Raw genomic sequence first — 19,128 nt, 5'->3', positions numbered from 1 at the left:
CTTTCAATTTTTGATGAAACTAGTTCGTTTGAACTCCAAAATAGGAGCTCCATGAAAAATGATTGAAAAATAGGCCTTTCAATGTCAAGGAGATTTGATTTTTGGAAGATATACGAATTGTAGAATGGATATATGAGATAATACTATTGCACATTTTTATCATCGCTTTTGAAAAAAAGAGTGTAATATTGACAAATTTTATTTGCGTTTCAAAAAATAAAAGAGAGCCCGACAGTGACCTCCCATCCTGGCACCCCTGTAAATGTTCTGTGAGATTAGAGTTATGGCTTGAGAAGTGCTTGAGGAATTAGAACAGAACGTAATAACCAAATTGCAATGAGTTTTTATTTTTAAATCTTATCTCAAGACAGAGAGGGAAATAATTTTAATACTTATGTTGCCTACTACCAATTCAATGGCGGCCAAAACGATTTTATATTGTAACTAAAATTCGATATCAAATAAACTTTGACAATATAGCGGACATCTCTTAAAAATAGTTTAAGTTGAAATTGAATTGAATCCGCGCAGGCAAAGCCACAGGCAACAGCCAGACGTGGATAACATCTGGTTAATATATTGCTCATAACTAATTAGGGTGTTAGAATTGGAGGAGAGGGAGAAAATGGGATATTTAAATAGTCATGTTCATGTGCTGTGCATTCGGCTTGGTTATCATTGGAGTTTATGTGTTTTACAAGATAATTTTGAAAAGTGACCTAGATGGCTGCTAAAGGCGGCTAGTCCTTTGTATCAATTGTGCATGGACATGCGTGGAAACATTTTTTTATATAATTCAATTAAAAAGTTGGGAAAATGACCAGGTTATTGAGAAGAGGATTTCTTTTTAGCAGATTTGACGACCCTTTCATTTTCTAAAATTCTGCAGTGATCGGGGATGTAGTAGAAAACAATTTTATACAGGGATGCCAACTGCTCCTTGTTTTGCAAAATATTTTCTTAAGTTCTGGAGAATTAAAAACAAAATCTTGCAAAAAGTTGGTTAATTCCCTTTTCACTTTATAAGGCTGACAATGAGGTAACTAGAACTAAGATGAGCTTGATGAGAACCTTTGAATCAGTGATATGGAGATTTTAATTCAAATTTGATTTTAAATCAAATTTGGCAACAAAGTGAAGCAAGTTAGCATCGGAAGTTTTACACAAAAAAACTTGTGGGCGGAGGCTCTCAACCATTTCTCTTCTATCTAATTTGTGTCAAATTTCGGAGCTAGGAAAAAGGTTCAACGGGTTCAATTCTGTAATGTGCTATGCTTGTTCCTAAGGGAAAAAATTTAAATTTTTAAGTCTATTTCATTTGATTTCGTAGATCAATGAGGCAAATTTTTACGTTTTGGCTATAAATTTGGCCATCAGTTAAGCTTGCTTTGACACAAAATTAGAAAAAAAAAATCCTTTGTTGCTCATTGATGCAATTTATGAATTGAATTTTAATATTTTAAGATATCATCAGATGAAAGGTTATAAACAGATTTTATTGCACAAAAACCATTCTCAAATCATAAAAGCAGTAGACACTTAAAAACTTGTTCCAGCAATAAACATAGGGATGCAAATTTGCAAATAAATTGTTTTGGCTCTCAATTCTGCTGCTACAAACATGGATCTCACAATAAATGAGACCAATACCAAATTTATAAGAATCTTACCTTCCATGGTAAATAGTGGCAACTTTATATTGATTAATGGACACATCTTCAAAAGGGTTTAAAAATTAAAATACCCTAACATAAGAGGTGCACAACCTTTTTGAGTGAAGGGCCGCAGCACAGCAGATTGACCAATGAAGGGCCACATTCCAAAGTATTTAGACATGTTGACAGCCACTTTTGGTAGTAATTGTTATCTAAACATCCCTCTTTGAGGAACTTGTTTTTTTTAATCACTTAACCTTGTATTATGTTTGCATGAAATTGAATACTTTTCAATGTTTAAAATTAGAAACTGCAAAACGGATTACTTAAAAAAAAGAAAGAAAAAAAATCAGAATAAATTCACCAGAAAAAAAAATTCAGATAAATTGAAATAATTAAAACAATGGAAAAATTCTTGTTTTTCTTATCATATTACATAATACAAATATACATTTGAACATAAATTTTAACATTAAAAACTTTTAATGTTCATAAAATTAAATATTCTAGTCATTAAAATAAATGCAAGTTAAATACTTTTGAAATTGAGTAAAAAAAGAGTTTATAGGGAAAAAAATGATTAAACAAAAATTATAGACTTTCAGAGCAAAATAAGACTCAACATAGGGAATATACTTCAACTTTAAAGCATTTATTTTAAATAATTTATAAGAGGCAGGGGTTGAGAGATGAAAGAAAAAGAAAACATTGATCTTGAAGGAACTATTTTCCTTAATAATAAAAAAAACTATTAAGATATTTGTTTTTAACTCTTCATGGCCAATACTTTATTAACAATTAATTAAACATTATTTACACCAAAAAAAAAAAAAAAATGAAGATAAATTTTCTGTTTTGAAAGAACCTCTTATATTTATGTTAAATAAAGCACATAAAAAGTAATTATTTTCATGCGCGATTCAAAATTCGCATGCCGTGAAAGTATAGTACTAAACACTTCAGAATTTTTTAAATCATGTAGTAACAACTACTGAAAAATCATAAAAATCCCTTTATATTTACAAAGAAATCGGCATAAATAAAGCACATCAAAAAAGTGATTTTATTTAAATGATGGATACAAAATGAAAGCGTTGCAATAGCGTATAAAAAATATCAGGATTTTGAAAACCTCGTAGAAATATGAAGCAATAATTGCCAAAATAACGATTGAAAAATAATTGGATTTGCGATAAAATCGGCACAAATAAACCACATAAAAAAATGGTTATCGAAATGAGAGGTGTTACTTGCGATTCGTAATAGTATTGGGCTAAAAATGTAGCAATTTTAAAAACCAAGCGGAAATGAGTAGCAATAACTGCTGAAAAAAGTAATTTAGATTTGAGCTGCAGTAGAAATATGAAGCAATAATTGCCAAAATAACGATTGAAAAATAATTGGATTTGCGATAAAATCGGCACAAATAAACCACATAAAAAAATGGTTATCGAAATGAGAGGTGTTACTTGCGATTCGTAATAGTATTGGGCTAAAAATGTAGCAATTTTAAAAACCAAGCGGAAATGAGTAGCAATAACTGCTGAAAAAAGTAATTTAGATTTGAGCTGCAGTTGGCGCAAATAAAGCGTTTAATCGCTTTCAAGACGTTAATACAGATTTGGAAGAAGAAAAAAAAAAAAAAAAACGATTTCAGAAACTAAGTAAAATGGGTAGCAATTACTACTGAAAGGTCATTGGATTTACAATGAAATTGTTACACAAGAAGAGCGTAAAAAATGGTAACTAAAATTAAAAATTTGTGTATCGTAATAATAGCATATCAAAAATATTTAGATTTTCAAAACTAAGGGTAAATCCATAGCGTTAACCATAAAAAAAAAAACAATTAAAAAACTACATCGATTGAGATAGGGTGCGCCATAAACTTGGATTAGAAATTTCCGAAACTTTTTTTTTTTTCAAAAAAAATAAAATAAAATAATAAATGAATAAAATATTTTCATTTTGTTCAGGTTGCTGCCGCGGACCCAGGTTGTGCACCCCTACCCTGGCACAATATTTATAACAACAAAAACTAAAAAAATTTACTTAATTTGGCTAAAAAAAGTACCTTAAGGCTGAGACCATTACACTTTCACCATTACATTTCTTCTGCTTATTTTGAATGTTGCGTTTAAATGCATCAGATGCACTATTTAACAGTAAGGATTTCAATTTTGAAGTTTTCTGTTCTAAAGAATGGTCCTTACTGTTTCCAAATTGAGATAGAGTTGAAATTAGATCACATTCCTCTCAATTAAAAACAATTTTAGAATTGGAGAATGCAAAATCATCTTTCGATCACATTTTTAAGATACGTCTTGATCGAGCTGAGGTGAATGTTAATCTTTAAGAAAACTATCACCATTACATTTCTTCTGCTTATTTTAAATGTTACTCAGATGCACAATTTAACAGTAAGGATTTCGATTTTGAAGTTCTCTGCTTTAAAGTATGGTCCTTGCTGTTTCCAAATTGAAATGGAGTTGAAAGTGGATCACATTCCTTTCCATTTAGAACAGTTTTAGAATTGGTGGATGCAAAATCATCTTTCGATGTTACCATTGTCTTTTTACATTGCTTCATTACAGTAAATGGTGAGAGTACAATAGGTGAATGATGTGAAAAAAGGGCTTCAATACCTTTTAGTGATCCAGAATCATCATTAAAAGAATTAAATTTCTGTGGCGATGGTTGATTATTTTTAAACTTTTTCACAGCAGAATAATTTATGTTAGAATGCTTTGGGCTTAATAATTCGCGGTTAACATTGTGACAATTACTTTCAGAACTTTTTGATTCATCAGATCTCTTTCTTTTTTTAGATGCAGTTAATGTCCGAAATCTAGTGTTAACAGGAGTTATTTGATCCATTTTTCTTTCACACAGTTTATTATTCAAGTTTCTTAAACCTCGATCACTTCTAGTGCTACCAAATCTTTTATTTGAATCTAATTGACTTTTATCAAAACTTCCTCTTGAAGGTGATGTTAAAAAATCAAGTTCCGTTGAGGATTCATTATTTATTTCTAGCTGGGTTTTGAAAGAATCATTAATATTTCCATTATCAGATAAATGATAACTTGATTCCTCACTTCCAGTGCTACCAAATCTTTCATTTGAATCTAATTGATTTTTATCAAAACTTCCTCTTGAAGTTGATGGTAAAAAATCAAGTCCTTTTGAAGATTCCTTTTTTACTTTTAGTTGGGTTTTGAAAGAATCATTAATATTTACATTATCAGATGAATGATAACTGGATTCGTCACTGTTTTCACATAAAGACTCTGAGTTATCCTCACTTAAATCTTCATTAAGTACACTGTCATTTGAACAGAAGGATTTATTTTCAGAAAAACAATCATCAATATTAAGTAAATTTCCATTAATATTACAGTAGGTATTGTCAGTTGAAATATTACTGCAGCTAGGTTTAGAGTTTTGATAGTCCTTTTTTTTCCTTCTCAAAGATTTGGATTTCGAACTTAAAATATGCTTTCGTTTTCTATATCCTAAAAAAGAAAAGAAAACTAAATACAAAGAACAATCCATTTGCAAATTCAATATAAAAATGATTCAAGGAAAGTCTTATAAAGGTTTATAGTACTTTATTGTAGAAAAGTTATAGTTTCGATAGTTTCTATTTTACAGTCGAAAAAATAAATAAAAAGCTATGAAAAATATTACATAAAACATAACTGTTATTAACTGCACAACTTTTTAACATAACAAGTAGCTTTTTAAATAATATCTATTTTCTTAATATTACATTTGAGATTAGCACATAAACTACTTCGAATCATTTTTCTAGGTTTTATAACAGGTACAATCACAAATCTTTTTTATGAAGTCACTATGTAAAGTGCAAAAAAAAATTTTCTTATTATAATTGTTCTAATGACATGAATTAAATTTAAAGCAACCAAAAATTTAACAAAATTAAAAACAGTATATTAAGTTGCAATGTTAACTGAATAAAATGATTATCAAAATCTAATGATCTTTTAGTTGAGAAGATTTAAATTTTTAAGTAACACTCTGCTTATCTTTAAGAAATTAAAATAATAGCGTAACTATCTATAACTTAAAGCATTATAATAACATTAAGTGAAATGATAGGTATAACCAAAACTGTTATATTCTGCATCTTCATATTAATTGATTTTAAATTTAAAACGCAGAGTAAAAAAAAGAGATGAAGCAATAAAATAGCTAAAAAAAATACAAAAGCAAATAACTACATATAGTCAGATAGATGTAGTTATTTAAACCTGTTTTATTTCTTCTTAAAAGTAAGTGTGATATAAAAAGCTTAAATTATAATTTTACATTGAAAAAATAACAATAAATAGATGAAAAATATGAAATCAGGGAAATTTAATAGATAATTCACTCTAGAAATTATGTTCTTTCTTTCATTTTTGAAAGGACTGGATAAAAACGTTTTATATTTTAATAAAATATCACAGTATGTGGGGATTTTGTTACAAATTCAAATATTCAGAACATCGGAACACTGAAATTGAGAGGAGGGGGTACATTACATTTTAAATATTAGATTTTTCGGCAACCAAAATCCCTCACTTTTCATGATTTTTAAAAAAAAAAAAAAAAAGTTAAAATCATGACATTTCATGACAAATTTTGTTCAATACCAAAATCCATGACTTTCCAGGTGCGTGGATACCTTGCGAAGAGTAAAATAAAGCTTGGTTATAAGCAAAAAAGAAAAAGGAAACCACAAGCATAAAAACATAATTTGAGGTGGGTGCTTCAAAAAAATATGTAGAAATAACACATAAAATTATTGTCCACTTAGAAATTGTAACATTCATGCATCATTCTCTTCTCTAAAGCAAACGATGGAGTTTTCTAATAACTAACACTTCCTATTTTCGAAGAAGGTAAGAAAAAAGTTTCTTTTTTTCACTCTACTGTTAATAATATATAATTTTAATCAACGTGAATTTTTGATCTTTCAAATATTTTCTTCCTACCCTTTGAGATTTTGAGGTTTGACTGTATATAAGGCTATAAATAAATAACTATAATAATATGACTATATATAAGAGGTTTGAATGTATACATAAATATACCACGTGCGTTTTAATTCCCTATACACATTATACGCAATATATTGAGAGGAAACAACAATTTAATTACTGTGCACTTGTATGAGCTATATTGGGCTTACTATATTTATTAGTTTTAATTGCTGGAGATTACGCTTTGCGTGGCAAAATAAGGAACTAAATTCCCTGTATTTTCCCAGTTTGTAAAGAAAAACCAAAATTCCCTGCATTTTTCCTGTTATTTGAGGTGATTTTTAAATTCCCTATATTTTCCAAGTTTTCCCAGTGGAGTGGCAACCCTGTTGATGTTGTTTTCAAAATATATGCTGCAACTGTGGTTAATATAATTACAGAAAGATAATATTCATCTCTTCTTTTTTTTAACAAGATGGGCACCTCCATTAGCTCACGGATCACTAATTAACAAACTTCCTCATCGTTGGAGTGAATGTGGGTCGGATGACGACAATCAACTTCTTACAAGGTCTACTGCACTTTCCAGACTAATTCCCCCCCAAAAATTTTTATGGGGTTACTTCAAAGATTATGTGTTGGTGCCACATGATTTAACATATTTACAATGAGGGGTCACAACCACATTCTCATTAATCCTCACATGTTGCAACGAGTACGGTAAGAATTTGACTTGAAGACTGTTCACAGGTTGAACATCTGTGAAGGTCGAGAGTACTAGTACAATGTTCTAATGCTTCATTTAAAAAAACCAGAATAGTGAGTAAGCACATTTTATTTCTAACACAAAATATTTTTCAGTTACCATGTTTTAGAATTTAAAAAAATTAAGGCTGATGTTTATTTTTTGGTTTAAACTAGTTAAAATAAGCCATCCTTTATTAAAAGAATTTTCTTCAATATATGTTTTAAAATAGTATTGAATTATTACAGTGATGATTAATGATAGTGTTTTGATAAAATCTATGGAGCAAATCTTGAAAAAATGGAGCAGCAACTTTGCATTTTTGTTAACAATTTAAAACAACAGCTTAAAAATCATGAGGAGCAATTAGACTTTAGATAGAAATCAACTTTTTAATGCAATAGAAATATAGGAAAAAGACAACATGAACAGAAGTTTCTTAAATTCACCACTTTCCAACTTAAGAGGTATTGTTTTTGTTTATTGGGTTAATCTAGAGCAAATCTAGGAAAGAAGTCTGATTTACAGAAGGTTCAGTACAATTTTTAGACAGCCCAATGTGGGTCAATGCCTTCCTCTGAAGATTTCTCCTTAACGACTTTCGTTTTATCTTTGATCTCTTCTTAACCTCTAAATTCTTTTCAATAAGTGCAAGAAAATCAGACTCCACCGAATCAGCCCATCTCAACCACAGCATTCCCCGCTTTCTTGTCCCAATGAGTCTAAAAAGCAATATCTCTTTTATGGTATTGTCATCATTCATTCAAATCATGCGGGTTATCCAATTATTTTTATGAATTTAATAACATCAGGTTATTTATAAATCTCATAGAGCTCAATGTTTAATCTCCTTCACCAGTAATTGCTTTCATTTACCACCAAGTATACTCCACAAAATCTTCCAGTTTTGTTTTTGTCCAAGCTTCAGATGTATATGTCAAGACCGACAAGAGTTATATAAATTAAGAACTTTGCTTTTCTAGAAAGAAACCTAGATTTAATAAATCTTCTCAGCCCATAGACAGATGGCCTTATTTGCCAGTGTACTGTTACCTCTCAAATTCAGGTTTAAATTATCTAGTGATCAATATAGTAACTTTGGCAACAGTATTAACCAGGTTAGAAAAAAAACCAATCAAGAAATTATTTGCAACATTAAACATTTACAAAAAAATTTATTGATACAAAATATTTCCAAAAAAAACAAACTCAAATCACTTCCAAATGCTATTACGCAGATATCACATGTGTACAAATTATTAGTTACTTCGTGTTTAAATTTTAGCAATACGAAATTATATTTTCAATAAAAGCAATTAAAAATAAAAGGCACATTTATCTTAAAATTCGATAAAAGCAATTAAAAATAAAGGTAAATCATTCTTTTAAAACTATTCTAAAATCAAACTTCAAACCAGATTATGAACCAAATCCCTTGAGTCGGTATTCCCACCAGTATTGCAGTCAGAACTTGTGGAACAGATCAACACTCCAGTTTCTGATCCGACAGCACACTGAAACTCTTTTCAGGCTTCCTTTTAGTACAGCAGTTAGCACCTGCGGATCAGCATACTTTCAGCGATGGGACCACTTGGACAGGCAATCCGATTCTTATTTAGAGGCTCCAGCCTAACTTTGCTCACCACTGTCGTTCATCAAATCTCTCCGCTATTCTCCACCACCTTTTATCCACATATCAGCAAATGAATCTTAGACTGACCGTTTCCCTCCCACGAGCAGCAGCGTAACATCAGTGAACGTCACAAAAAAAAAAAATAGTCCGGCGATAAAAACAGTCACGAATTAAATAATACTTAATAAAAGTGATAAAACAATACTAATTAAATAAAAATAAAATCAAATACACATAATTCAATCGAAAATTTCATTTAAAAAGACAATTAAAATTTAAGATAAATATCACTATTATGATTCAATTATGAAACTTATAATAGTGGTACCACCTGGAGGCAAATCATGCTATACACCCTAAAAACTCACAAGAATTCAATAATAAGCAGAGCTAACCAGTGCAGTCCTCTATAGAGGAAATAAGTGAACTATTTCTGCTGGAAAAGTCAACCCATCTTTAAAAGTATTTAACAAAAAAATAATAATATTACATTTTTATTTATTAAGCCAGATAGAGTCCGTTTTTTATTTTAGAAGACATTCTGTTATCAAAGACAATCTGTTACCAATATCACCCAAGTAAGTATAACTCCTAACTGATTCAAATCTAAAAGAATCTATTTCAAGACAGAGATCTGGGACTCTGTTTTTTAAAAATAAAATGCATTTTGTTTTCTTTACATTTACGAACTAAACCCATTTGTTTTGCAGTCACCTAAGGGCAAGAAATGCCTCTTTCAAGACAGGAAGGGAATGAGCAACTACATCAATATCATCAGCATATGCAAGTAGTAGTACTGATCTAGTAAAAATACGACGGCTGATATTGATGTTCGGATCACGAATAGCTCTCTCAAGTGCAATATTAAAAAGAAGACAGGATAGAGAATCTCTCCGTTAAACACCTAAAATGTGCCCAAATTTTCGGACAGAGATCCCAGAAACCTAATCTTACACTTTATATCTTTCAATGTATGCCTCGTCAGTTTAACGAGTTTTGAATTTATTTTGGAATCCTTCACTGATTCAAGAAGATAATTTCTATTGATACTATGAGAAGCAGCCTTGAAATCAATAAAAAGATGTGTTTCAATGTTAAATTCCATCGAGTTCTCTAAAATCTGATGGGGACAGAATATCTGATCTTTAGTTGATTTTCCAGCATAGAATCCACAAAGATATTTCCTTTGTCTCATTGTCCGCCAGAGTGCAATATGTTTGCTTATTTCAAGTTCAATATATTTTTAAATACAGTAGGGAACAGATTATCCGGAACGATCGGGACCATCGCTATTCCGGATAACTGATTTTTCCGGTTTTCTGAATCGCTACAAAAAACCGTTTTTTTTATTGTTAAACCAATTTAAAAAAAATATTTGGAAATAATTTTAAAAAGAAGAAAAAACTATGAAGTAATACACTAATGATTATTTCCAAAATGATGGTAAGGAAAACATTGTTCAAAAAAGAAAGAAAAATCCTAAAATCTTATGAGGAAAAAAACATTTTTAAAAAAAAAAATGGCGGGAAAATTTATCGAATTTCATTCCGGTTTTTTGGTTTTCTGATTTCCGTATAACTGGTTCTGTACTGTAAATAGTTTTCCTTGGAAACTTTGTTTCTGTTTTAATAATGCAGTAGCTAATTATTATTGGAACTATTAAATTTAGGTGAAACAGCCACCAATAACAGTAAAATATAATTTCAATATGCACTAAAAACTTGAAAGTACCCCTATGACAGAAAATTTTGAATAACTACTATATTACCTTTATATAACACTCCATTCCTTTTCTTAAACATTTTCTGTTTCTTTCTAATATCCAATCTGTCTATAAAAATATTTCATTAAAAAACGTATCTTAATACTCTATAACAATTAAAATCTTAAAAAAAAAAAAAAAAAAACTTTTTTAAAAACAAAATTACATTACAATTTGAATATTATTACAATTATCATTAGTCTTAATAAACAATAATGGTAAAAATACATAAATAATTAAAAAAAATTAGATACAGGCATACACATAATTCCTTCAAGGGTTAAACAAAGCTGTTAGAAAAGAATAAAAAGAAAAGAAAAAACTAAATATAGCAAAAACAAACCTAGCATTAAATACAGAAATTAAAGTTTTATTTAAAATAATTTATAAGTTCCAATTTCATTGAAATTTAAGCTTTTATCCAGAGAAATAATAAGAGAGTAATGCATTAAACTATTACTTGAAGTTTAAATAAACTAAAAATTAAAAAAGCTAATTGTGAGTTACAGGGGATATGAAACTATATAATAATTTCTACTAACTGTATATAAAATAAGTAGCTATTTGAAAAACATAATTTAATTATATAAAGCTGTGATAGCTCAGGGGATATAGCACTTGCCTCCCATGAGATGGTGACTCAGGTTCGAACCCTAGAGATGGTTGATCATTATAAAGCCCGCACCCAGCTTGCAATAACTAGTGCTTACGTAAAATATCCTCAGTGGTAGGTGGATCATGGGTTAGAGAGTAGAGACCCCTTGCCGTTAGGCTAACCGTGGAGGTTTTGGTGATTTTCCTCTCTATATAATGCAAATGAGGATTAGTTCTATCAAAAAGTCTTCTATCAAAAAGTCTTCTACAAAAGCAAATTTCTCCTAATAATTGATCTAGGAATTCCCTTGTCTTCTGGATAGGGTTCAAAATTACAAGGCAACGAAGTTGAATATTGATAGTCGTAAACACAAAAATTGGGTCAGCTGTTCGACAAAGGTTATAAAATAAAATAAAATTCAATTATACCAACTTAATTTTATGATTACTTAAATATGAGTACTTTAACTTAGTAAGAATGTAATTTGCGCCAAGAAATATTGATGAGAGAATTGTTGTGCTAAAAGAAATAAAAATTATTATGACTAGTTTTTTAAAAAAAATCTTTTTTGATCTAAATTAGTTTATGTTTCATTAGCTGACTGATAAATTTGGTTTTTGGCTTAACAAATTCGCGAAAGTATTAAGCAATTTTAAACATTAACAATATAATTTATCAGAGTTTTGATTAACGTATGTGACATTAAAAGTAAATCTGATTGAAATAAAAATATATATTGATTCTCGGAAACCTTGATGGTGATAATTTCATACAAATATTTGGAATAGGAAGTACATAGTTAATAAGTTAGATCCTTCTGAACAAAAAATATAAATATTCTTTGCTTTTATAATACGTGTAATCAAAAGGAATTTTTGTGTGCAAGTTTCTTATTATTGGTTAAAATAAATAATTATTAAAAAACATGAAGAAAACATATCTTTATAAATCAAATTACCATAATAAAATAATTGAGTTTCTTCATAATTTTTTATTGATCAAATATTTTTATTAATACTTTACTTTTGAAATAAATAAATATTGATAATTAACCAGAGAATTTTATATTTATCTAATCAAAGTGGTAGCGCATCATGATCATCTGTCACGGGTCCAGGATTCTATCCACAGATCGAGCAAAGTCGACTCGCCTTTCAATCCTTGAGCGAGTCGATAAAATGAGCACCAAGCTAGCTTGGGAACTAAGCATTATCGTCCCCGTTCGGCTGGTTATTCAATCGGGACATCTGCTCTAGCCATCCAAGGTCAAGAAAACTGGGATGGCACAGTAGGCCTTGGCCCTCAAAAGGCACCACTGAGTTTAGTTTAGTTTTTTAATCAAAGTCACTTCCAGAAATGTGTTCTAAGTGTCGCAAAAATAGTTGTGAGTTTTATTTCAATATAATTAAAAGAGTTTAATTCAGAAGTGAAAATTTAAAATTACCTTGCAGGGGTAAACAATAATCATTAGCAAAAGCAAAGTTTTTTGATTTCATTTGTTCCAGGTAATCTGTAATAAGAATGCATAAAAATAAAGAAACAACATCACATAAGCTGAAAATGCATAAAACAATCATAAACAAAAAATTCCTAAATTGAAAACTCATCAGTACTGTATAAAGACACATTGAAACTTTTTCGGCTCCGGATCTCTGGTTTATAATTGTGCTTTAAAAAACATTATCAAAATAATAAAATCAAATGATGTTATAACCATCCTTTGATTTTGTGTGGAATTTGCACCACAATATTTTATTTTGTTATGGGATAGGACAAAAGCCACCAGAATTAGAAGGGCAACCGCAGAAGTTGCCTTACATTGAAAATGGTAATGACCACCAAGGCTAAGTGAAACCTGTGCATGGCTACCATAATTTCAGGATTGACGTCACAAATTTGATTAGATAACATAGTATAAAGCTCATTCTTTAAGCACCATGGCAGAGAAAAGCATATGATGGTTTTTATGATAAAATATTATTGGATTAAAAGTTTGGCATTATACATTACTAATGTTGTGACATCATAACCTGTAATAGCTATAAAAATCCACTACACATATAGAAGTAAATATCTACAAAATCAAATAATAAAGAATTATGAGGAGAGTTGGTTTCAATAATTATCCCGAAAACGAAAAGATCATTGAGAGTTCAAGGGTGGTTCATTATTTAAATGCATAAATATTTTTATTGTTCTTTAACATTAATTTTCAAGTAAATATTTCTATTATGTGCGGCCTATAGAAGTTTTCTACATGAGCATTTTATAATTACTCTGATAATGCATTAAATAAGAAAAGTATAAAAGTTTTTGAATTTTCCTTTAACAATGTGACATCAACAATTCCATTACAAATTAACTTTTCAAACAAGTTTTTGTTTTGAAAAAAAAAAAAAAAAGGTATAGCATACTATTTAAAAAATCAAACACAACATATCTTTTTGCATAATAAACTGAGTTTTTCAGAGATTCAAAAACATCTTTTGAAGAATTTGCAACTGCAAAAGCTGATTCAAAGACTGTTGAAGTGCACTCATACTACATTTAAAAGAGGAGCATTTATCACTATATTTGACTATCTTTTGTGGTAAATTATCCACATTCATTATAAGTATTACTTAAAAATGGTTTTTGTCCTAAAAGCAAAATGAAGCTTTAAATTTATACTACATGTATAACTTCCCAGCCGTCTGCCCAGACATTTTGTGAAAGGACAGTTTTTGTAAAATTGAGAAAAAATTACTTGTAATTTGTGAATATAAAATAAACGTTAAGTCACATTCTTTCAACCAGGGTCTGCTTTTGAGAATTTGCGCAAATAGGGTCCATTATTGCAAAAAAACTTTTTCAATGAGCTTTTAAATTGTAAAAACATACAATGCTCAAGCAAACATACATACAATGCTCAACACTGTAAAATTATAATCAGGGTTGGGTTTTTGACGTCAAAAAGTGGTTTTTGACATGACAAGGGTATAATACTGGTTTAAACCGTCAAAAATGTCAAAAACTGAAGTTTGCCAAGAAAATATATAAACTTCAAAACTACCAACAGTTGCCATGCATTATATTGAAATTTAATTATACTATAGGTAATCAGCAGGTTTTAAAATATTTTTTAATTAAAATTAAGGTAAAATAACAGATTTAAAATCTCAGAAATTTATATTCAAATGCATGTGCACAAAAATTGTTGAAATATTTATATTTAAAAAAAAAAAAAAATTTTTTTGATACTTAAGAAAAATTAAAAGTTTATTACTATGCATTTTTGACATATAAGGAACATATAACTAATATTTATAAGGAACTTACAAGTTATGTTGTATAAATACAAACTTGATACAAGTGTATACAAAAAAATTTTAATGTTTTACCGAATATCTTTATTATTCAGTATGCTAATTTGAATTTAAAAGTAGTTATATTTATGAATAATGATAAATATAATTCATATTGTTTATTATATTTATTTATAATTATTACACTTATCATTTTAAAACAATTTTTTATCTCTTAATTTTTTTCTCTCCACTTGTGTTAAGAATACAAATAATGTATATCTTGAAAGCAAGAAGTAATTATTCAACAGCTGAACATTTAGATATTCAACAAAACTATATAGTATTCAGCAAAATGAAATTCACAAGTATTTGGATAAACTAAATTTTCAGCATAGTAAATGAATAGGCTGAATATACTGTAAATCGACACTAACTACTCTGTGTATTTAACAGTAAGCACTTAAATTTGTATTGTCTTATGTTAAAAAGATTATTAAGAAGATTTAAAAGAATATTAAAAAGATTTTTCTTTAAAAGAAGATGTCTAATGTACAAAACTGCTAATGTTCATCTTTAAAAATGTCTAATTTTTAGTATAATCTATACTATACACTAAATTTGGTTATAAATAAATTTCTTAATAATATCACTGCAAATTTTCAATAACACATGAAAATGAATACATAATATTACAAAAGATGTAAGTTTTCAAAAGTACAAGATTTTGGTTACTATTCAAAATATAAGTGTTTCTTCAAAATTTTAAATTTATTTTTTCTAGAACATTTAGAAACACTATCCTTTATAAAAAAATATATAAATTTTATGTATTAATTAAATTTCGCATATAAATATAGGTTTTGGACATTTTTGACAGTGAGGTTTTTGACGTGACGGTTTAAACTGTCAAAAACTGTCACATGTCAAAAACCTGCCAACCCTGATTATAATTTAAAAAATTAAATTTTAAAAAATAAACAGCAATTGCAACTACTAAATTAGCGATGCAACATATAAATATTTGGTATTTAGCCTATACTGCTCAATGCAGAACATTCATTTCGGACGAATAAAGGAAGAAGCGTCTGCCGAAGACAAAATCTAGTTTGTTTACATTTGTTTTTCTCCCCCCACTTTCCTGGGAAGGGTTTATTCGATTAACAAAACAATAATGAAGATAAAAAAAATTGTGAAGGGTCCGATTAAAAGGTAAATTACTTTGTGAAGGGTCCATTTTTAGGTTAAAATATTTTGAAAAGGGTCCATTTTTATGAAATGATATTTTGTGAAGGGTCTGTTAACGGAACCAAATTTTCTCTAAACAGATCTCTGCTTCCTGAAAATTTTGGTGGAACACAACCACAGAGTAGACAGTTATTCTTACTGGTAAATAAACAAAAACACAGATCATATAGTGCACTGCTACCTACTTTATATCTATAAAATAAAAATAATTATTAATTATCTCGTTAAGAAGAGGAAGTTAAACATAAAATCCAAAAATAAATAACAATCTTAAACTATTCATTCAAACTGAATATAAAATGAAGGAAATTAAAAATAAATTGTAAGGAATATCCGCATTATAATTAAAGATTATATTTAACGCATAACACTGCTATGACTTGCGACAGATAAATTAAAGGAGTAATGCCATCATCTGTCAAATCAATCTGTATTTTCAATAAGCGCAAAGCTTTATTTATGCTTTTTTATTTAATATCTTTTTTAAACTATTGTTACGTTTGGAAGAGAGAATGTGACAAAAGTTTGATAATGATAGAGCTCATAACCATTTACTGAATTTAATCACAACAATCATTCAAATCAAATATAGACAATTTTAATAAAGGGCTGTAAATTTGAATTTCAATATTTTCTTTCAGTTACATTAAATGTAGTAAATGGAACTAATTGCATTGCAATAATTTCTTCAACATGACATGACTTTCATTTTTAGCGACAGTTTTCATAAACTTACTTAATTTCTGAACAATACAATTTTTACAACAAGTCTTTGTTTTCGAAAAATGCTTATCATTGTGTAACTTTAATTAAATATTAAAATAAGGAAAATTTCTAATAGAAGAATAAAAAATCATAATAAAACACTACATATATCTATCCAAACTTATTGAGTTAATTAATTTATTCCTTAAATTTAAGGGAAGGTTAAAAATTCCCAGTGGCAAATATGTTACTTTCATCCCAACTAAAAACATTTATTTAATGTTCAAAGATATTACAAATGTCTTTCTTTTTCAATAGTTGTTGTTGAAACTTTAAGGAATTGTTGATGAAGAGTTGTTGTAAGTTGAAAAAAAAAAAAAAAAAAAAAAGGTTAAATATCCTCAAATTGTCAAGTGAATTAATAATTCTGAAATATAATATTGAAGTTGCCTTGATAGCTCCTATCTAAATTCTTCATTTGATATTACCAATAATACTCCCCACTATTTATATCTCCTTACTATTTTTTTTACCAAACTTGAAGATTTGGAAATAAAAATATTTATGAACTAAATTCTTCATTATGTCAATAACAAATCAACCTTCCAGCGATGTAAAATGTAAAAAAGGTGACCGCCTCCTTTACAAGAATATAAGGGGGGGGGGGAGCAGTTATTCTCAAATAGAAAATCTTATCACCACAATAATTAATAGATTGTTAATTCAAAAACATTGTATATTAAATTTATTACTTTGTTGCATTAAAATTGAGAATAGATGGTAAAATATTTTATTACCCCTCCTCTCACTTTTATCAAGAAATAAAATTCATTAATGAAAGAACTATGTTCAGCAAATATTTTTTATACATTCTTCATTGCACTAAATATGGATGATAAACAAACTCTCTTGGAAATACTTTTCCGAAGATTCAACGAAGATAATATGCCGACTTTTCTCTACTCTATGGACTTAAACAGACAAATATTTTTTTAAAAAAAAGCTTAACTTTTCTCTTCCTTAATTTGGTGTGAATCCTACCATCTGAATAATTTATTAAAATCTACAAATATTTCTCTAGTATTGCACATAATATAGCAGTAAAATGATAAAATAACTTCTCAAATATCAAAAAAATGAGATTGTAAACACATCTCATAAAAAATAAATAAGTAAAAAAAACCTGTTTATTATATATTGACATTTTGAATTATTTTTATAGTCAGCATAAAGAGCACTTCTAGAGATAGACAAAGCTTAACTTATTTAATAATAAATAAAAATAACAGCTGTAAAAGTGAAGATAAACATTAAAATATACTAAAACAACAAGACTGATAAGCAAGTTATTATCAAATAACTTCAACTTAAAGTTTTCAATAGTATAACACAGGAGAAAAAGAGAATTCAAAATTTTCTTACCGTCATTATTATATACAGAGAAATCATTAAGATCTACTTCAGCATTGCAATGTCCTTCTTGACTAATTTTTACGTACTAAAAAATAAATATTTGTAGAATTAAGGATAGAAATTTAATTATCTTTTAGAATACACAAAAAGAAACTAATTTTCAATTATGAAACAGAAAATTCTTGATACTTGAGGGGAATTATAAATCGACTATGTCAACCATCATCTATCAAAAGGTACCTCAAGATGGATTCAAGTTAACATGTCTTATATACAGTACAGAACCCGTTATCCGGAAATCAGAAAACCGGAAGATCAAAAAACCGGAACGAAATTCGATAAATTTTCCAGCCATTTTCTTTCAAAAAAATTCGTTTTTCCTCCTAAGATTTCAGGATTTTCCGTTCTTTTTTTTAAAGATGTTTGTTTACCTTGCCATCATTTTGGGAATAACCATTATAGTATTACTTAATCGTTTTTTTCTTCTTTTTAAGATTATTTCCAAATATTTTCTTTTTTTTAGTTGAGTTTAACAATAAAAAAAACTGCTTTTTGTAGAGATTCAGAAAACCGGAAAAATCAGTTATCCGGAATAGCGATCGTTCCGGATAATCGGTTCCCTACTGTACTAGTGAACTGGCATTTAATATTTATAGTGGTAGTTACGCCACATACTAACCCGATTTATTTCCATTATTTTACAGTTTACATAAATCAATACACTTCTTTTGAAAAACAGAAGCATAAATACAGGCACAAGTATCACATCTATGATTTTCTTAATACTAACTTACATTTAATTCCTTTTTGAGAACATTGTCATCTGTTTACACATTGCGCCACTAGTTTGTTTTAACTGCAGATTTTAATGACACGCCTGGACATCTTCGTATAGTTGGAAGGTAGTTTTTTCCAGAGAGTTCTTCATAAAATTGACACATTTATAGTAAACATATCAAAAATTATGATTTAGTATTTTACTATAATATGCGTTATGCTATATATGTGTTTACTATAAAGATGTGTTACAGAGACTCTGAAAAACGTGAAATTTTTCATTAATACTACAAAATACCTCAGAACCATTCTGGCCACAGCGG

At 28.6% G+C, this 19,128-nt stretch overlaps 1 protein-coding gene across 3 annotated transcripts in view; it reads right to left on the bottom strand.

Moving 5' to 3' along the window:
- Positions 1-1,477: 1,477 nt before the first annotated feature.
- LOC107447184 (uncharacterized) overlaps positions 1,478-19,128 on the bottom strand; it is a 34,692-nt gene continuing 17,041 nt past the window's right edge. Inside the window, exons 1-5 of one of the 3 annotated variants that reach the window (XM_043040701.3) lie at positions 18,823-18,966; positions 18,038-18,113; positions 12,823-12,888; positions 10,790-10,852; positions 1,478-5,170 (exon numbers count right to left, since the gene is read on the bottom strand). In XM_043040701.3, coding sequence (XP_042896635.2) covers positions 4,053-5,170; positions 10,790-10,852; positions 12,823-12,874 — 1,233 coding nt within the window. In that variant the 5' untranslated portion in view covers positions 12,875-12,888; positions 18,038-18,113; positions 18,823-18,966 and the 3' untranslated portion in view covers positions 1,478-4,052. Of the gene's footprint in view, positions 5,171-10,789; positions 10,853-12,822; positions 12,889-18,037; positions 18,114-18,822; positions 18,967-19,128 lie in introns of those variants that run through there. The other 2 variants (XM_071180585.2, XM_043040699.3) reach the window with 2 other exon arrangements.

This window comes from Parasteatoda tepidariorum, chromosome 8, assembly GCF_982258835.1.
Source record: "Parasteatoda tepidariorum strain Cologne lab strain chromosome 8, Ptep-v5.0, whole genome shotgun sequence".
NCBI lineage: Eukaryota > Metazoa > Arthropoda > Arachnida > Araneae > Theridiidae > Parasteatoda > Parasteatoda tepidariorum.
This window is presented reverse-complemented; position numbering and strand designations above follow the sequence as displayed.